Here is a 20,910-nt window from a genome sequence, read left to right as displayed (position 1 = left end):
TTGTTTTTTTCTAAATTTCTTTCTTGCTCTGCCTATGGTCTTGAGTCTTCACTCCCAAAGTCAGTCAGCTGCTCTTGAATAAAAGGAGCCATCTCCCCCTTTCTCCTGCTGGTTCCACCTAATCCAGTGATTCTTTCGAGTGCAGTGGAACATGCTAACCAAGAGCAAAATGCAACTCCAACGCTGCCTGTTACAGCTTCCATCATCAACCTGTGTACTACAGTTTCAGCTTGCAACCTTACCTTCACCAACAAAACTGCAAAACCCTCCACTGTCTCCTCAGAAAACCATTTAATGTCTGCAGAAATCTCCCAAGAGCTCACAGCTGAAAAACATCAATAATGTTTCTCCTACGCTTTTAGCTTCCTTCTTCTTGCTCTTTCCCCCACATTCTGCTCTCTGCTCTGCCCAAATTTTCCTTGCTGCCAGTGTAATCTTCATGCAGGAGAGCAGCAGATTCTGTTTCAAATCTGAATTTACATTACACAAAGAGACCAGAACTTAGCTGTGTCAGACCTTGAACCTGGGATAATCTCAATGTGGGGGAAGCCTATAAATCAGGACCTTTCTTTTTAGAACAGTTGCTCACTACGATTCATTGTCTGAGCAAATAAAGGTTTTACTCCCTCCAAATTCTTTGCTACAGCTACCACAAACTTGTGTTCCTAAAATAGAGTTTCACAGCACAGTCATGGAAGTTTTGGCACCAGCCCAGGCAGAATACAAATTTAAAAAATGAAGACTTGAGTAATAACAATCAATATAAACCCAGAAATAACAACAGCTCTGGTAAACACATCAGAATTATCTCATTGCTTTTTCTTTAAATAAGAAGCATAAGCCAGGACAAGGGAGGGAAAAGATGGTAAGTATCAAACCTGACTTTAGAAATTCTTCAAAGAGCATATTCACATCTAGATTCTGCATGACTTAGCTCAGCTTCAGAGCATTTTGTGACTGATTTACTCACATTGACAAACCTTGCCCCTCCATCACATTCCAGCAATCTCACCTGAGCCATCAAATAATGCCCACTGTAAGTCAGATGGATTTTCTTGTGATTACCATGAACACAGATATGCTACCTGCTAGACATACACACTTCACACCTGTTGTCAAATTACAGTGAAATCTTGCTTTGTTCAATTAAAAAATCCACACCCATTCTTACTAAGTGAATCTCAGTTTATAATTAGTGTTAACCACTCTATGCTCTAATAATTATGATTATCACTTTAATGACAGAGTGATGCTCCCTATACCAAGGTCATTCAGCCACAGGTAAGAGAGTGTGGCATTGTATTATGGTTCAGATGCAGGACCACAAAAAGAGAGAGAATCTGAGAAGGTACAAATGAAAAGAAAAAGAGGTGTGAAAATTATAACTGACAGGCTGACATAAGAAAAGTGGAGTATGGGCAAAAAGCAGGAATAAAGTGTGCAGGAAAAAAATCCCCAAGATATTCTACCTATGCTTAATATTTACTATATGTATCTTAAAACATTAATAAATAACGTGTTTAAAAATTCTGTACCTTGGTGCCCCAAGTAGAAAGCCAGCAAGCCTTTGACAGCTTGGTAGTCCAGTCACTGCACAGGCAAGAATAAGCAGTGTAAGGTTTCGTTGGCTGTGCATGTGACAACATAGACCTGTCATTGTTACTTAAATACATGTTTAACGGCCCTATAGGCATTTAACAGCTACACCACAAACCTTCTGAAAGCACAGATATCTATTTCACCTTCTGTTCAGCTTGTGGAAGACACAGTGAAGGGAAAGTACAGCCAGATTTCTGCAGAAAGGGTCTGTTAAGTCGAAAAGTTTACTTATGTTCTACATACCAGCTGCTTTGGATCATCCAGGGAGACAAAGCTTCCAAAAGAAATTTAATCTTCTATCGTGCAGCATTTTAACCCCAGAGTGGAAACCTAAAGATAGCAGTAGGATAAAACACTTGCCAGAAGAAACTACAAAAGCTTCAGGGTTTCTCTGGCTTATAGAAAGGGAACAGTTTAGGAACACAGTAGGCAAAATAAAAGGTTTTGTACTCCAACTGAGACTATATTTCCTTAACACTCAATAATTTTGCCTTCCTCCTGATTTCAAACACAGACCTTTTGCAGAAAGGATAAAAACTGTAGTGCACCTGTTTCACTTGAGCCCATTAGAGCTTATTAATTTTCCCCAGTGAATGACCTTCCCTACCTCAGCACACAGCTGAACCATAGAAGATGCAGAGGAATAAGATGTTATAAAATGAACTCATTAGGCAAATCAAACAGAACTTTGATTTTACTCTCAGTGATGTCCGAGTTGGGACACATCTAATAGGGAAGTGCAACAAACTGTGGGAAGAAACAGAGTTTGAGTTGTCTGATGGACTAAAAAATAGATACAGCATATTTAAAAGGAATTATGAAATTTCATCTAGAAATGCTGTGTGATTTTACCTAATAATAAAAATCAAATTATTCCACCCCTAGGCTCACCCTTGTCCATTTTGCTGTTATCTAACATGTACCAATAATGCAAATTCCTTATCCCACCTCCACTCTTGCCAGGCCTTCCCACTTACTTTCCTTTCTCCTCAATAAGGATGAACTCTCTCTTAAGCAAACAGAGGCTTCCCAAGATCTTTCTGGCTTTTCTTTAAAGGGCTTCCACAGGAGAAGAATTAGGTACTTTATTTACCTGTTCTCAGTTTGCACATTTCATTACATCTGTCTTTTTCTCTAAAAATGAGAAATTTCACAACAGAAAGAACCTCTAATTTGCAAAAGCCCCTTTGCCAGTAGAGCTGCCAGTTCTTCTAAACAGGGACTCGGGAAAGTGAGGAAGGATATAAAATAAAACTCCCTTTCAAACAGTTTTCTCCTGAAAGCCACTTAAGATATGGATCTAGTCAAAGGCTCTGTCAAGATGGAAGAATAAAACCTCATGTAAGTAAGAGACAGGGACTTCTTGTTTAGATGATATGAAAAAATAAATTCTAGTCATGTCCTGGTAAAGCCATTAACTTCTTTTTTTTTTAATTATTCTTTTGGACAGCCTTTTTTGAAAGAAAAAGGACAAAGAGGAAACCATCTTAAAACCAAACAGTCTTCTACATATGAAGAATCCAGTTAGTTGCCAGACCCATATACCTTTTACCCCTATAAAACAAACATCTAGGATTTTTTCCACTTGCTGACTCCCCTTTCCATATTTGAACAGGTCTTACAGGCTGTCAGGAGCCTTATGATATGCAGTGAATGGATTCAATTGCTTTATCTAATATAAAAGTTTCTTTTTATTTCCATCTCATGAAACACTTGCACAACAGTACAAGCGCCTTCACCAAAACCTTTGTTCCATCCCTTTTAAAAGTCAGTAGGTTATTTTCTTGTAGTGTTACTAAAATGACAGGGAATGAAAGAGACAGGAGACACCTCCAAACATTACCCTAGAAGATATTAAAACAGACACTTGAAATTTTAGCAAGAAAAACAATTCAAGATCAAACTGAAATTACGACACACTCAAAGTGAACTCAGTACTCAGAAAATAATGAACAAGAAAGGAAAATTTTGTCTTCCAGTGCAAGAGACAGCAGAATTACAAGTTTCTTAGCCAGCGGTCAGCTCTGACACTAAACTGCTTATGTGAGGGCTTGTGAGTCCCAGGCCTCAAGCAGCCAAAAGCCAGCTGGCTCTGGTCACTAGGTCCTCGAGGAGTCCATGAGGTCACTGACATGTTCTACAAGCACAGAGGATGACAATGAAGCTTTCACTAAGTGTCAGTCAGACAGTAGAACTCTGAGCCTTGAGCTGTGACCATCTGAAGCTAAAGGCTGGCATGGACTCCCTGCCATGTTACTCAGGTTCCAAACCCGTGCCTTCAAACCAGAGCTACAGACAGAGAGACAGACAGACTCGACTGTTGTGTTGCATGCGACACCGTGCTATTAACAGGTGACACTATGTTATTAATAATATTCAAACACAAGTGTCATGCCTGCAATTCTCCCTCATTCTGTAGCAATCTTCAGCAATCAAATCCCTGAGGCTGTCCATGGGGAGCTGGTGCCTGACGTGCCTGCAGACCCTGAGCAGTCAGTGCTGCGCTCACAGCACAGCGGACACGCTCCATTAGCACAGGGAAAAGGAGGCACCCGGAGCCCAGCCCACAGGAAAATGGGGCAGTCACACACAGGGAGGTGATCACTGGGATAAAAGACAAAACAAATGCAAGAATCACAGAATTGTCAAGGTTGGCATGGACATCTGAAGATCATCCCATCCAACCCCTCTGCCAAGGCAGGGTCACCTGGAGCAGGTGACACAGGAACACACCCAGGTGGGTTTGGAATGTCTCCAGAGAGGGAGACTCCATGACCATCCTGGGCTGCCTGTTCCAGTGCTCTGACATCCTCAAAGTAAGGAAGTTCTTCTTTATGTTGAGGTGGAACCTCTTTGTGGTTTAGTTTACAGCCATTTCTCCTTGTCCTGTCGCTGGGCACCACTGAAAAGAGTCTGGCATCTCTTGGCACTTGTGCGTTGAGATCCCCTCTCAGTCTTCTCTTCTCCAGACTGAACAGGCTCAGCTCCCGCAGTCTCAACTCGTAAGGGAGATGCTCCAGACCCCCCATCATCTTGGTGGCCTCTGCTGAACCCTCTCCAGTAGCTCCTTGTCCATCTTGCACTCAGGAGCCCAGACCTGGACACAACACTCGGTTCACCTAAGGAGGGACTGAAAAACTACTTTTCCTAAAAACGTGAACCTGCCCGTGCGAGAAGCCTCTGGATCAGGGGCGAAATCCCCTATTTACATTAAGAATAAGCTCTGTACTGTCGCTTTTATAACACCGTAACACTGCGCTCTGTGAGAGCTCCCGAGCAGGAGCCGCTGCCCCAAGGCACAGGCTGCGCTCGCTGCCCCGGTCCCCGGTCCCCGGTCGCTCACACCCGCCGGGCTCGGCCCTGCCCGTCCCCTCACGCCCCGCCCGCGTTCGCGTTCCCGGGGCGGTGTCCCGGCTCGCTCCCCGCCCCGCCGCTTTACGGCAGCGGCCGCGGTGTGTTTGCGGCTCCGGGCTCGGCCGGGCGGTCGGGGCGGACATGGTGAGTGTGTCCGTGGGCCGCCGGTGTCCGGGCCGGTGGCTCCCGGGGCCCTTCCCGGGCCCAGCGGCTCCGCTCGCCCTTGGCCGCGGTGCGAGGGGCCCGGGGAGGCCGCCGGCTCCCGCCTCGGCCGCGCAGCCGAACCTCGGGGCCCCTCGCCGTGTCCCCGCGGTCACCGGGAGCGCCGCGGCCGTGCCGTGACCGCTGTGCCCCGCGTCGGGCTGATGGCAGTGCGTACGCTAATGTACACGCTCGTCCGAACCGCTCTTCGCGCTGCCGGGTGGCTTTTCTAATTTATCCTTTGGCAAACAACCACCTTCTGTGTTCCCCGTGCAGGCCAGTACGATGGTGGCGGTCGGCCTGGCCATAGCGGCGGCTGGATTCGCAGGTTTGTAGTGATGGGAGGACACCGAACACCCAGTTATAGTTACCTGTGCTTCAGGACTGTTTTTAAGGTAGTTTAATAGCTGATAGAGGACACTCTTTTGGGAGAACCTGTATTAATGGCTGTAATTAAACAAAAGGTCGAAGTTCTTACTCTTTTATGTCCCAAAAAAGTTCATTCCATGTTTTAATCCATGAGTTACCAGTTGCACTGAATTGCTAAATCCTCATGGACCTGTACTTAGTCTCGATCAACACTGATCTCTTCTTTAAGGTCGCTATGCAGTAAAAGCTATGAAGCAAATGGAGCCACAAGTTAAACAAGCACTTCAGAACCTACAAACACCTGTAAGTTTTTGTTTATCAGTACCATCTTTTTATTTAAAAGTTTACTTGGTGAAATAACTACAGACTATTGTCTTTGTAGCACTGCTGTATTTTCCTCTAATGCTAAACGTAATTTTGTCAGTAGTAACAATCTCAGTGATTCTGGTGGTGATTGGCTAATAGTGTGCTCGTTCTGGCAATTTTAAGTACTCAAACAATGATACTCCAAGTAAATTTCTCATTACAAGCACAGAAGCAGCTTTGCTATTTTTACAGACTAAAAATCTCAGCAGCTTCTAAGGCAATAATGAGTTGTTTTAACTTATAAACTTAAAAATTAGTGGTTTTTAAACTAACATGTTTTCTCTTTTAGGCCTTCAGTGGTTATTACAGGGGTGGATTTGAACCCAAAATGACTAAACGAGAAGCAGCTTTAATACTAGGAGTGAGGTAAAGGAAATTTATTAGAAGTGAAAGGTGAAAAGGAGGCAGCAGAGTTTCCTTGCTGCTGCCCTTGTTTGGAAGGGATGTCATCCTCAGTGCTTAAGGCCATCCTATGCCCAGCATCCCCTGGGAATGTCACTGCCAAGTCAGGAAATAGGAAGTGGCCTTTCAGGATTTTCTGTGCTTATTGGGGATTCTTTGCTGCACTTGAGCGTGGTTGAAGGTAATTTCCTCTGGACTTCCAGACATCTGCAGTTCCCTAGCACATGCAAAATACAGCTTCCTTGGGGTCCACTCAGCATGGGGAACATGGTTGTGCTGGTTGCTGTGGTTCCTGTCACTGCTGGGGAATTTCAGATGGATGCAGTGTGTGGGTGCTGCAGACCCACTTCTTGTATCTGTATCACTTCTAAAGCATTACAGATCTGAGTATGGTGGCCAATCCCTGCCAAAACACTTCAGGCCAAATGCACAAATCTTACCAAATAAGAACCATTTCTGTTTGAAGGAAACTTCCAGCTGAGAAGTTTGTTGTTTGGGGTTTTTTTATGTTCTTATTTTTTATAAATCAATAGCAAATTATTTTTTTCCTCCAGCCTCTAGGAAGTTTTCCCAATAAAAACGTTACAGTGTAGTTCTGTCTCTTTTGAACCATGTGGATGACTCCCACCCTGTTAGACTGCTCTAACATGTCTTTTTCAGCATAGTGTTTTGGAAAAACCTTAGAAACCCTCTCCAGGATTTACACACTACACATGAAGAGTAGGGAAAGAAAAACAAAGAAGTTAGCCAAAGAGTTTATGGATAAGACAGAGTACTCACTTGTTCTCAGCTTTTGAAAATCTGGAGGATCTCATGAGCATCTCTTAAGTCAGTTTTTCTCTCTCTTTTAAAGCCCTACAGCCAACAGAAGTAAAATTAGAGAAGCTCATAGACGGATCATGCTTCTGAATCATCCAGATAAAGGTAAGGAAATTAAGTCATGTTGATTAATTAATACATGTTTTTAACACAGATTAATGGAACTGTGTAGGAAGAAGTGACTACCCCAGCTATAAAAAAAACCCACAGAAAACTGAAAACAAATTTTAGGGTGCCTTACCTCATGTGGGTTTGGAGCATATTTTTGTGTGAATGTTTTAAAAGCAAGCAGACAGATTCAGCAGGTTGGTTTGTTACTTGCTCAGCCTCCTGTGAATATAAGATTAGAATAGGATTTGTTAAAATGAGACTTGAAATCGCCTTAATTTTAGGTGAAAGCCCAGAGTATACTTGTGCACTTCATATACCACAAGTATATGAGTTTGAGTTCATGGGAGTGCCTCGGGAGTTCACCATAAATGGCAAGTATTGAGCCTTCTGCAGCTGCTGAAGACATTAAACTATGGAATATTCCTTTTTGTGGTACTCTGAGGGCTCAGAATCGAGTTGTGCTCAGAGTTAGTACCTCAAGGCATCTCTACCTGTTCTAAATTCTGTTCAGTGAGTCAGAGTCATGTGCTGGGGCTCGGCATTCACCTTCTTAATTGTCGCTTAAAAGGTAGAATGGCTTCCTTTAAAGTGACTGTTGAATTCATTACTTTTATACACCAAAATCCAAAATCTCCTTGAGATATGCCTTTCATAGATAATGTTGAGCAGAAGTTAACTTCAAAATTAACTTTGCTGAATATATAGAGAACCTAAAAGTAGCTATCCAGAGACTGCTGAGCATTTCATGTTTTACATTACCTAAACAAACTAAGCTTCAAGTAAATACAGTAATTACAATACAATTAAAGGGTATATATGCGAGAAACACAGTTGTTGCATCTCACAGGCTTTACAGTTTTGGTGCATTTGCACTGTGAATTCTGTTTCAATGTCCCTAAGTCATTTGTTTGCCATGTTTAAAAGCTAAACCAGTCCCTTGGTACAGCAGCAGTTTGTGTAGTGGCCTTGGAGGAGGGGGAGGGATATCTGCAGACGTTAGTTCAACACTTCTGTATTCATCACAGACTGTGCTAAGTCATTTATGACTGATAAAACTGGAAATAAAAACCACTCCAGTAAACTAAAAACCACCTAACAGGAACTGTGTGACGCTGAGCTCCTGCAGTGACTGTGCTTCAGTCAGAACCAGTTTGTTCTTTAACTGCCAGAACTCTCAGACCATCCTCACTTTTTTTTCCTGTGTACTGTGGCATTATTAACAACAGAAAAAAATGTGGGGGTTCTTTCCATCTGATGTGAGGTTCTCTTTTTTCCTAGGTGGCTCTCCATATGTAGCAGCCAAAATCAATGAAGCTAAAGATCTACTGGAAGACCAAGCTAAAAAATGACAAAAATCTATCAGAGGTTTTGTCCCTGCAAATGATTATTTTTGATAAACAGCTTAAGAAAAGTTCTAATGTCAGTCTTTGACTCTGTGTAAATGAAGCTGGGAATACAAATCCAGGGAGCTGCTTCCCTCCCTACTCAGTCACTTTTTTTGGGAAATGTGTGAGGGAGTCAGGCTTAAAAGTTTTTTCATAGCTGTTCTTTATTAAACAGCACAATCTGCCACTCAGAAATATTTTCAGTGTAGAGAGCAATAACTTGGTGTGAGCAGTGCATGTTACCAGGCAGACTTACATGCTCTTGCCTAATTTCTGTTAAACTAGTTGTGTTTAAAATGCTGCTGCTCTTCCATCTGCCAAAGTTAACACAGTGAACCAGTTTGGGGAGGGGGTGGAAAAAACCAAGAGGATTTTTTGATTGGAATAGCTGGGACAGATGTGTGGTTGTCTCTGACTGAAGAAATAAAGTTCAGGAAACAGTGTACTCCCTTGTCTTTGCCTTGTGAAAAACAAGGTTTGATTCAGTTTCTTAAGTGTTACTGATGAGTCTGGAATGTCTCAGATTTTTTTAGTAACTTTCAGGTTTTGATGGATTTTACAGCATTTAATAAATTCCATATTTTTAGTAGAAGTACTGTAATTTTATACATTATCATATACTACAAAGCTAGAACTCACATCATAAGGTTTGCATTTATAGGGATTAGGAAACAGGAACTCTTTACATAGACCACTGAGGATACGTGAGCTGGATTTGTCTGGGTGAGGCCTCGCACCCGCCAGCAGTTGTCCTTGTGAGGATCCCAGCTGGGGCCAAGGAGCTCTGTCGTATTCCAAGAATCTTCCCAGTGTTTCTGGAACTACAGAAAAACCGCTGCACAGCACCTGTGGGAGTTAACATCCACCTGTTCATAATCTTGGGAGCTTTCATTTCCCAGAACCTGGACTTGGGAATGCTGCTGGAAGCATCTCACATCCTCTGTGTGAGTGCTGCCTGCTGTGGACTAGTTCTAGGCCATTTAGGAAGGATTACCACAACAGTTAGGAAGAGTTCTGTGCCTTCGGGAGAGAGCATCAAATAGGTAACCTTTAGAACCTACAGAAAGGGGGAATAACTTTTCTTTGCCACAGAATTTAAAGCAGGGTGAGGGACAGCTGGAACAGTGCCATGCAGTCATTCTGCACATTCCAAGCCATATGCAGAATATTTCTGTACTTAAGTTTTTTCCTGCCAACTACTACTTACTTCTTAAGCATAGCTAGCTCTTTTTTTTTTCCCTTCCATGTTTTTTTAATTTTCTCCAGTTCTGTGCCTGCCTGATCAGCTGAGATACTTAGCACACTTCAGAGTTACAATTTAACTGTGTGTGTTCTCCAGGAGGGAACATTGTGGATGGGTATCCAATACTAAAGTCATATTACAAACTGCACATCTCCTGAACTGACACACACCCCCCGGCCTGGTTGGGACAGCTCTGCTGTAGCTCTGTCAGGCAGAGCAGCTGAAGGCACAGGTGGTTCAGAACACTCATCTTTTGTCCCTATTCACTTCTGAAAAAATGAGATAAGACAATTTTTTTCATTTAAGTCAGCACAACTTCAGCATTACCCTGTGCTGTGAGTTCTTGCAACAGCTCCTTCCTACCCAGATGTTTTTCTGTACCTGTTTTGTGTTTCATTGCTCTGGCTCATGTGCCTGAAAAGATGCATGGGTGTGTCATGCTTTAACTTCTCAGTCAAAAACTACATATGCAATAATTCCTATATATGTTAGTCAGGTTAGTGATTCTCCAAGATAAGGAGTTTGGTTTTAGACTTGTTAACTGACGTTTGTCATAGTCACCTTAAAGAAAGGAAGATTAGCACATCAGAAACTCTTTCATAAGAGTTAAAGGTTCAAGCTGCCTCACAAGTAAGTTTCAATTGTTAGTTACAGCTTGAAAACCTTAAAGTCAATAGTAATTTAAATTTCTGATAGAAACAGTCAACAGATGGAAGATCAAAGTTTATTTTCTTTTACTACCAGCATACAAAAAAAACATATTGCACATCAAACAACCAAAACAAAAATAAAAATACTCTACTAAGGACTAACATATGTAGTTTATACAGAATAAACTTTCTGGAAATTGATCTTTTCAGTAGTTCAGGTTATGTCTTAATGGACATGACTAATTCAGCTTAGTGTTAACTAAAGCTATGTTTGATTTTTAAATACTGTACAGTTTAATAAATAAACCAAACAAAGCCTCAATGTAGAACAGTCACTGCCAATGTCACCCAGTATCCCTGCAGATTATGAGAATTTAACAAATGTATTCCAGTGGTCTGCAGATTTTTCCTCTACATACAGCATTTAAAAAACATGTATTAAAACAGACCAGTTTCCAGACTAAACTAATGGAGAAATTACATTTCAGTGCAAAATATTTTAGACTGCATTTCTTTCTAGTATTCCTCAGGTGAAGAAGTGGTTGCATATTATTAAAAATGTAACAAAAGCAGCTAATGCTTTCATAAAGAGTATTATGTTAGGGATCCCCCTCACATCTTTGCCGTATTTTGAAAACAAAATAACATTTCCTATAGCCAGCAATTTTGTTTATTTAAATGTTACATATACTATCTCAAGGCACATCTGATGATATATTTATAACACAGTAGGTGTCAAAGTATGTTTAACATATGATTTCTTCAGGATCCCTCCCCTTTCTGTATTCCAAAATGGAGGAACTGAAAGTGCGGTGTCAAGACTGGCGATCCATATTCTATCTTTGGCAAGCTTATACAAGCACTATTTTAAATGTAATGTAAAAGAACTGTAAACTAGGAACTTCAGTTTATGAAACACCATTCAGGACTGCTTCTTCCTGATTATTTCCATCCTCTTGAACAGTGACTTTCTTTTCATCAGGGCTGTGCTGTAGTTTAGAAGGCTCATCCCCAGAAGTGGTGGCAGGACCATTCACTGCCTTTTCAGAAGGGCTGTTTTCGTCAATCGCGTCTTTTGCCTTGCAAAAACAAGAACAGGGTAATACAAGAATTCCATAACAGTACAGAGTGTAATCTCAATTTCCCTCTGGCTCACACAGCAGCTCTGCAAGAGGAAACACCTCTTGTGCCTGTATTCTGTTATTTAGTGCATCCTATTACTTACCTTGTCATTTATAGGACACTTCTGTATCAGACACTTCCAAGGAAATCACGCCAAGGTAACCCTGGGACCACTCGTCCCCAGCACACCCAGAATGCCTTATTTATTTGTCTAAGCCCATGAAGGAGTCAACTGAAAAACTGAGTTTCACACCCCTTTCAAAGTCTGTACAGCAAGATTAGATTTTGTTAATGGATCTTTCTTTTTTGCTGATCTCAGACATGACTTGTGGCAATACGTTCACTGTTACTTTAGAAATAAATTCTGATTTATTCAGTTCTGATTATTTTTCTGGATATGTAATGCCACTCTGATCCCTTAAGGACAAAATACCTCAAATACACAATCTTTGCAAAATTAATTCCTTCTAAAATAGTTTGTACAAGTCGCTAAAAATGCAACCTCATATCTTCTATCCCTAAGGATTAGTTCTCAAGGCTCACCAGGGACAGTTTTCACATTTTATTACATAATGCAACATTACTAAGTGTAGTATTTTAAAATGTGTACAGAATTAATTTCAGCATTACCCTGGCTCCTAAAGTCTACAATGACAGTCTACAAGTCACTGGGCCATTTTGCTTCTAATGATTTATTCTTGAACTCAAATGTACTTGTAGCCAAATGAGGGCAAGCTAACTGAAGCCTTCATTCCTTTACTGTTCTGCTGCGAGGGAGAAAAAAAAAAAAAAGCAAATGCACATTAAAAAGTCTTACCGTTTCTTTCTTGGTTTTGGCTAGTGTCTCCTTTGGAGGGTTTCTCTGTCTACTCTGAGATTCAGCTCGTGATATATAATCAGCTACTGTTACTGTTCAAGGAAAAAAATCACAGTGATGCTCACATCAGCAGTCAATTCAGCATGAACCTTCATGTCTTTTCTGCACAAGTTACGCTCTAACTGGGAGAAATCTCACAAAAGGCCTTCACACTTACAGGTTATCAACCACACAGCAAGGATCAATTTGTTTCTGTTATTAAATACAATTTGCACTAAAATCAGTGATAATGCGATGATCTGAAGGTGGACTCAATATTTTGGTCCAATTGCAAATTTGATTGGAAAAGAAGGGCTTTCCATACTAGGTTTGAAGAGATCAGGCTGCAGGCTCTTTGAACTACAGACTGCGTTTGTCAATAGCTTGAGTGGTGAAGAATTTCACAGCAATAAAATGAAGGCAAGTTAAATTTTGCCCAGAACTGGGGGAGGTTCAGAGTGTGGTATCACTTACGATGACGCGGAATTCAAATCTTTGTTATGCCATGAAGCGACTGACAGAGAGAACTCGCCCTCCTGGAGGTCCTGGGAACACCATCAGCACTGTTCCCTGGCTCGGGGCAGGGGTGGGACAGTGGTGGGGGGTGTGGACGTGGGCGGTGCTGCCTGAGCCAGCCCTGCTCAGGAGCGGCACAGCCGTGTCTGTGCCGGGACGGCTGCACTTACTGGGTGCCGGCCAGGGCTTCTCTGACCTCTTTTCTTCTTACCACCTCAGCACATGTTCCTGTAGCCTGGTTTTGTCTGATCCTGCCCTCTTGTAACCACACCAAGAGTCAATTCTATTTTTAGAATACAGAGTACTGCAAATTTAAATATACACTTGTGGATCTGATGAGGTAAAGCACATTAAGGTTGGCAAGCATTACCTATTGAACTGTACAGTCAATTATATTTAGTGTATCATGCATTCAGGTGAACTATTTTTCTGGATTTAGGAATGACTGCGCATGAAACCCAAATCAGACTGGGAAGTATAACATGAATTTCCTGTTACAGTAATTGGACTTCTTACAACTGGGTCCTTCCAGATTGTCTAGTTTCTGCACAAGAATTTTTTTATTTAAAATGAGGTTCTGTACCCAACTCCTCTAATGCAAAGAGGGAGCATATTTCCTGCACACAGTGCATTCTTAATATTTATCTACATATAAGGACCCATAACATATAGCAATGTAAATGAAAAAATACAACTAAATGAGTGAAGTACAGTGGTTGGCACTGGGGGGGGCAGGAAGGGAAGAGTTCCTTCTGTCTTCACTCACTATATATTTACTAGGTATTTATGAAGAGATTAAATTAGAGCATTTCTAACAAAGACAGTATAACTACCAACCAATGCTCCTAGTGTTGTACCTTATTTTAAGTATTTATTATGCAAACTGAAAACTGTATCTTGAACAACGACATCAACAGGAAAAAACTGAGGAATCTTTTCTGGGAAATTTTGTTTTGTTCTTAGAATACTTAGATTTAAAAGAGTTCCCGTGGTTTTGTAGAAATGCTTAACATCCCTTTATGTCACTGGCCGAAATCAGTTTTTTAGAAGTAAAAGCTGAAATCCATTTTTACTTTTTCTGCCCCTTTATAAACTCATATCACTGTTACAAAACTGGAATGTTGAGAAGTATTGGGTGGGTTTGACTTTTTCTAAGAGGGTGTGGTGTTTGGTTTTTTCCTTCCCCCAAGTTTTAGTTGCCATAATGAAACAACTTTTTTCTTCTTAATCAAATGTTGCATGAGCACCACAGACATAAGGAAGACAAATATGAGTGAAATTTTGAACCTGTCAATCTAGAAGACCTTCTGTTACTACCTTGCGCCACGTATGTACAAGCATTTTCTAAACAGGGCATTATATTGAAAATTAGCCAGTTCACCTTTAACATTTCAAGTGTTAGTACACACAAAAGAAATGCAACAAGCCACAACAAAAAATTGGAAACATGCAATTTCACTTAAATTCCTCCTCCTTCCCACCCTCAATTTGCAGATGACTTAAACTATTCCCAACAGCCAAGGACTGACAGCAGCAGTGTGATGCAGGTGTGGGGCTGGCAAATCCCATGCAAGTTCCCTCACAGAGCTCTGCCAGGACCCACATCCTGCCCCTCCAACGCTGCTGCTCAGCCAGTGCTGAAAAGGTTGTGTCCCAGTCAGTGCAAGCGCACAGATGCAGGTGAGTGCAGACCATGAACCTTCATGTTTGTCTGATCCTGGACCACGGAACTCAACAGCACTTTGGCCATTGACTTCAGTGAGAGCTGGATCAGAAGCACAACTCGTATGTCCAAGCAAAAAGTTAGACATCGATTAGTTTCATTAGACAGATTTTAGAAGTTCTCCTAGTAGAAGGGATGTCTTTCATCTTTGTCTAGTAGTCTTATTAGTTATTGAGTAACCTTTTGATATTATGCAGCTCTATGTAAAACAGCAGACACAACATTCTCTCATGCTTTTGACCTGAGATTACCCACAGCTCCACTCGAATTACCTGGCTGTCTATCTTCTGCCTGACCCCTGAAGCGACGCCTGCGGCTACGATTGCGTCGCTGGGGTTTTTTGTCACTATCATCTGCAATTGCAAAGTTTATAATGAACTATTTCTGATCATAAAATAAATAAATTCTTCAGCAGTTTCAGCATGGGGCATTTAAAATTGCTTCTGTTAAAGACAGAGACTAAATAAGACAGAAAAGCTAAAAGAAAATTTTATACTGAAAGCATACACAGTAACACAAAAGCTAGATTTTACTTTTTGTTCTTGGTTCATTAAAACATTTAGGCATGTGCTTAATGACCTCAGGTTTCATTTATTAAGTAAGTAACCATACGTCAAATTTTATCAACATAACCCAGGTGTTTTTTCTACATTAAGCAACAGATTATAGTCTTGTCCCAGTGAGTATCAAAAGAGAATTTACTGAGGGAAAGTACTTAAGTAGAATCTGGGCAGAGACAAATTAACAGCTACTTAAGTAGCTTTCCCACACTGAGACTGAGGTTTCCAAGGACAAAACAGAACGGTGATCTGACAGTACTGTTTCTATCAAAGCAGCAGTACCAATGGGAAACAACAAATCAAGTCTTTGGTGTCTCCATCAGACAGTTTTTACAAAAAAAGGCACATGAAAAGGCTAGTGGAGCTCAGTAAACAGGAGATTCCATGGCACAGCCACGGAGGGAGTCTTTCTTTAATCAGACAGCAACCTTGAACAGAACAATTCATCACTAACAGAAACAAACAAGGGCTTCACTACACTTACAGGGACAACACGCTTTTTCTTAGCCTGCTCTGGGATGATCATCCAACCATTTACATACCTAAACCATTCTCATTAACAGAAGCTGTATCAGACTCTGTCATTCCATCCATAAGAACAGCATCTTCATCAGTCCTTCGCCGGCGTGACCTCCTGCGGCGGTTACTGCTGTGGTGGGACTCGCTGGCATCGGTGTCCACGGTCTGGTCTGACTCTGTGTTATCCAGCAAGCTGTAAGGGTTGCTGTCTGGATCTTTAAGCACTAAACAAACAGAAAGTTTCCATCTAAGATACTGTAGTAATGTGTAACTTCATTTCCAGGTTGACTTACATCTGTGTCTGAAAGTTTCAAACTACAAAGCAGCCTTAGGAAAAGGTGCAACACTTAAAACTGCAGTATTTGATTCCATCCTGGCTCCTCTCTGACTCCAACCCAACAGTAACAATTCTGGGGCACCACAATGGGCTCTTGCATTATTTGACCACAAATATTTCCAAGGTGACATTTAGAGAAGTTTTACTCAAAACTGTTAAACACGTAAAACACCCTTCCCTTCATGGCAGCGTGGTACTTCTGACACTATTGCAGTGTTATGTTAGCACAGTCAGATTCTGATGAAATATAACTTCCAGTCTGATTTCTTCTCTCATTCTGTATCTAAACATAAGCTTAACTCAGAAGGCAGCCATAGGCAACATGCCAAAAATTTATCAACTCTGCTAATAACATTATTACGTGTGAGCAGTAGAGGAAGGAAATGAAGATCACCATGAACAGAAAACAAACAAAAATCTAACAACACAGTGTGTGACATAAAACTATCACACAGCTGCACTGAAATCCCAAGGTATTAAGATTACAATATAAAAATGGAGTATAGCAATAAGGGGTTAGTAAGAGATTACAGAAGACTGCCGAGAACAAAATCTAAATTCAAAATCCACTTGGAAGGCAGTACCAGAGCTAATGGAGGACTTGCCACCGCGAGGTCCACCACGCCCACGGCCTCCAGACACACTGCGACCTCGTCCCCCAGGACGTCGTCTGTTGTCACGTTGGTGCCTGCTCTCCCTGTCATCTTCTCCTGCCAAGGACCAGTCACTAAGTTCATCTTTTCTCTCAGATTCCGTTTCAGAGGGATTGGAGAGCTCAGAGTTTGTACCTTGCACAAGAAGGAAAAGAAATGGAAATTAATGAGTTTTGGGATTATATTCTGGTTTCATATCCTCACAAAAGTATTCCAACCAGCATGGCTGGTATATATATTTTATATATATATATTTTATATATATATGTTATTTAAAAAATACATAAATAGATACTGAAAAATATTAATATACAGTTACACAAGGATATAATTTTATACTTATATATACCCATATATAAAAATACATGCACATGTAAAATATAGATAGAGCAGAAGTTATCTAAATTTCTAAGATTCTCAGTCTAAGTTTGTTTTTAATAATATTCGAAACAAGGACTGAAAGATTACCAAAGCTGTGATTTCTGTACACAGATAAATCAAGGATTAAGCACTGTTTCCTCTCTTTGTCTACACACTGCAGGCATTTGGTGCAGTTTCTAGGCAACTTCTCTGAAATTCCCAAGGACAACTTTGCCACCTTATAGCCGATGGCTGTTGCTAAGCAACCCCTTCTGGCTGTTGTAATGCTGAACAATTTCCCTGTTTATATTAAATAGCATCCCGTAATACCGTCCCTCTCTGAGCTAAATTAAACCCACACAGCTTTTTACTACCTGAAATTTCAACACCTATTTATTTTAACCGTCCAGGAACTCCCCCTACAAACCATTCTGGAATAAAGAGACTTAGACCCATATGGCTCTAACATGTGAGTCTTGCCATTTTGTGGGGACAAAAATAATTTAAGTTTTCAAATTAAAATCTGTGTATACAAACTCAACAATTTTCATTACAGTTTAGTCAGTTCATTGGGAAACAATAAAACACATATTTACAAACATCATCATCAGAATCAACAGGACTAACATGGCGTGATCCAGGAACCTACAGTCAGGAACAGACTGTAAAACCCAAGAGGTGTCCATTTTCTATCAAAAATGAGCTACGTGTAGATATTGAGAGTAATTAACTGTACTGAATAAATAATGTCCCTGTTCACTGGAGCACCCATGTTTCTTTGTGAAACACGTCTACATTGAAATGCAGTGTCTCCATTTGGGAAGCTGCTGCTGGATAAGCTGGGGATGTGTACATCTCTCTGGATCTGAGCAGCAGTGCCTTGTTAATTCAGAAATGCATCAGAATACCTCACCTCATCTTAAACAATTCCAGTTAGGTCCTGACTGAATTAAAAAACCCATGGGATTTTGTGCTGCCTCCATTTCAAATCACTTTGATTTACTTTTCAAAAATATGCTCCTAAGATGGGCATGATCACAGACAAGTGTTTTTTCTCTTCCTCAATTCAAACAGATAATGCCAATTCCAGATTTATTCCTTTTTAATTTGTGTTTCCTGAAAAGTGTCTGTAGTTCCTTCTATTTCCCAGCTTTGTATGATGTTAACTACTAACACTGAAGGACAAGGCCTTACCAGAGTTCAGTTTGCTCATTTTTTCAATTTAAACTTAACTTCAACAAGACTGTAAACCTAATGAGGTGGTTTCAGCTACGTACAAAACGAAACAGCCATCCTGAATTTCCAACCTTGCCTGAATTCACTCAACTATGCTGAACACAAAGAGACAGTTTTGGTTTCAAAACTACCCTGAGGACTTGCTCAACAGATGCTCAAAACACTCACCGTAACCAGATGTGTAATTGGGGCCCCTGCGGCCTCTCCCTCTCCCACTGTAGGACCTGGACCCTTGCACTGAGGAGAGGGTGCTCTCATCAGTTGTGTAACCCTTTTCCTTCTCAGGAACTCGAGTAGAAGAAGGTCTGAAGCCCATACCAATCTGACGCAACTGTTCATCGATCTGGAGCCTTTCCAGTCGTAGCTGTTCTACCTCCTACATAAGAGGAGACAAAAAACATTGCTGATAAAAGTCCCTCACAAAACATCATCACCCATCCAGTCATCTCTAAAACTAACATCCCTGTAGCAAGTCACCTTCTGTGACTGCAAATCACAGAATTCAAGTACAAGCTGTGCTATCTCAAGAGTTTTGGAAGAAATCTAAAACCTATCTCTGAAATCCCCATGCAGGAAGACTGTTTTAAGATCATCAGTACCTTCCTTAACCACATTTTCCAGTTAAATTAAAAAGAAAGAAAAAAGGGCAAACTGAAAAACTAACACAATTCAAATGAATTCATTATTTCAGTTAACACCACAAAGCCAACTACTCTAAACAGAATATTGTTCTAATACCACACCATTAGTGTTATTATGAAAAATTCCATCCTATCCCAGTAGAGCATTAAGCTCAGAACAGCAGAACACTAACAGAGACAAAAAATTGAGCGCTACCTCCCAAATGCCCCTTTAACCACTGTTCTTTACAGTCTCATCCTTTTCACCCCAATAGCACTAAATAACCGTGACAAGGTGTTTGAACAGACACATCATACCCATGGGCAAAGCAGTGGGTTCAAGGCACCAAACCTTAAAATCCCCATACAGAGGTACAGTGTATATTTATACATAAACCCAGGAATTTTTGTTGCTTAAAAATTCTGTTACTCCAACCCAAGTTTCCTCTACGGATCCTTTCTCCCTTTGGATATGCTCACCTTTAGATACGCGATGTGATATTCTAAGAGAACTTGGACATTCCCAATGCTTTCTTTAGTACCAACAAATACAAACGGTACCATTCCCTACGGAAACAAAGTATCAAAGCCTTTTATCAGGAAGAACATCATCATTAAAACAATGCTTTCTGTTCAAATGATATAAAATAAATCTGGTTTAAATTACAAAAGAGAGCTGAACAAAGACAGTAACTGAGCCTTGGGCTGCAAAGACAAACTAATCCCAGTTCAGACTGGGGTTAGGGGAGGAGCTTCACTGTGCAGCTTTCCCAACAACCTATTCTGGCAGTTGAGGAAACCTGACATACAGAGTTTATATTCCCCCATGCAACACATGCTCCGTGTGTTTGTCACAGTAGCTGTGTAGAAGTATCCACAGTTTACCAAGAAGTGTCCAGTGGTTCATTAAAGCAACTTTACAAGATTAAGCAGCTTTAGAAGATTTTATCTTATGGTCTCATCTATTTAAAATATGTGGACACTATTAACACTATCAATCCAAATCAGTTATGTAGCTAAAGTACACACAAGAAGAAGATTTAAAAAAAGTCTTACTTTGGCAGCAAAAAACCTTCCTTGAATTGCTTTATATAAAATCTACTGCAAGATGCCAGCTTAAAAATAGTGCTCTCTACAGCCACAGGTTTTGAAATAAAAACTGGTTTTAAAAATAAAAACTTAATCATAGCAAAAAAGAATAAAGTACTCACATCTTCACGGGGCAGTTTATTTTCATTGTCTCCTTCAATTCTCACCCTGACGACTCCAGACTTGTCTACAATCTCCTGAATCACTTTTCCATTTTTTCCAATAACTTTTCCTTCAGAGGGCAAGAATAGTTAATTTTGCTCCTGTCTGCAGAATATTTTAACATGTTTCTGGATATTTTAAGTTATGTGTAACAAACCCCAAATACCCCACACTGTGCCAGAGAAAAGAGGTGAAAATTTCCAAAATTAAACTCTCTCTATATATATACACAGAGTGACAAGTAGTGATGAAGATCACCACTACACAGAAGCTTAAAATAGAACGAGACCAAGAGTAAAATGGCACAAGAGCTTTGCAAATGCTTATTAACATTTATGTATCAAAATTATTTGGACCCCCTGATTCCACATACCATCATTCAATCTTTCCTGACATTGTGACAGGCTTATACATTTGTTGGGAGCCTCTTAAGAAGAAGTAAAATAATATGTAATTATTTTCTGAAAATTAATTTTGCCTTTACAACAGACTTGTGTATTACCAATGCTTCCCATGTTACCTTTAAAATATTTATTTGAGATCATGCATGGGGGATCTAAACCAAAAGGTTCTTCAGAACTCCTATGTTTAAAATCTCAAAAAAAGCGACTCTTTCACTCCCTTATTAAAAGACTTTAGCTCCTCCTTAAAATAAACT

General features: G+C 40.6%; 2 protein-coding genes and 1 long non-coding RNA gene across 4 annotated transcripts in view; 1 reads left to right on the top strand and 2 right to left on the bottom strand.

Moving 5' to 3' along the window:
* The window catches only part of LOC127468409 (uncharacterized), a 284,645-nt gene extending 276,141 nt beyond the window's left edge, over positions 1 to 8,504 (bottom strand). The window contains exons 1-3 of the long non-coding RNA XR_007903558.1: positions 7,352 to 8,504; positions 7,072 to 7,146; positions 1 to 4,729 (exon numbers count right to left, since the gene is read on the bottom strand). The exon at positions 1 to 4,729 is cut by the window's left edge and continues 3,684 nt beyond it. This is a non-coding gene — a long non-coding RNA (uncharacterized LOC127468409). The remainder of the gene's footprint in view (positions 4,730 to 7,071; positions 7,147 to 7,351) is intronic.
* Positions 4,974 to 9,051, top strand: DNAJC19 (DnaJ heat shock protein family (Hsp40) member C19). Its single transcript, XM_051781529.1, has 6 exons — positions 4,974 to 5,097; positions 5,431 to 5,482; positions 5,753 to 5,826; positions 6,179 to 6,255; positions 7,145 to 7,215; positions 8,500 to 9,051. The coding sequence occupies exons 1-6, from the start codon at positions 5,095 to 5,097 to the stop codon at positions 8,568 to 8,570; spliced, it is 348 nt and encodes a 115-aa protein (XP_051637489.1). The 5' UTR covers positions 4,974 to 5,094; the 3' UTR covers positions 8,571 to 9,051.
* Positions 9,052 to 10,559: 1,508 nt separating this feature from the next.
* FXR1 (FMR1 autosomal homolog 1) overlaps positions 10,560 to 20,910 on the bottom strand; it is a 32,109-nt gene continuing 21,758 nt past the window's right edge. Inside the window, exons 10-17 of one of the 2 annotated variants that reach the window (XM_051781497.1) lie at positions 20,213 to 20,322; positions 19,482 to 19,568; positions 18,550 to 18,757; positions 16,717 to 16,920; positions 15,819 to 16,019; positions 14,989 to 15,069; positions 12,439 to 12,530; positions 10,560 to 11,578 (exon numbers count right to left, since the gene is read on the bottom strand). In XM_051781497.1, the coding sequence (XP_051637457.1) occupies positions 11,408 to 11,578; positions 12,439 to 12,530; positions 14,989 to 15,069; positions 15,819 to 16,019; positions 16,717 to 16,920; positions 18,550 to 18,757; positions 19,482 to 19,568; positions 20,213 to 20,322 (1,154 nt within the window). In that variant the 3' untranslated portion in view covers positions 10,560 to 11,407. The remainder of the gene's footprint in view (positions 11,579 to 12,438; positions 12,531 to 14,988; positions 15,070 to 15,818; positions 16,020 to 16,716; positions 16,921 to 18,549; positions 18,758 to 19,481; positions 19,569 to 20,212; positions 20,323 to 20,910) is intronic. The other variant, XM_051781498.1, reaches the window with a different exon arrangement.

The sequence above is a fragment of the Manacus candei genome, unplaced genomic scaffold (assembly GCF_025592945.1).
Source record: "Manacus candei isolate 608988 ecotype Guabito, Panama unplaced genomic scaffold, ASM2559294v1 h1tg000015l, whole genome shotgun sequence".
Taxonomy (NCBI): Eukaryota; Metazoa; Chordata; class Aves; order Passeriformes; family Pipridae; genus Manacus; species Manacus candei.
This window is presented reverse-complemented; position numbering and strand designations above follow the sequence as displayed.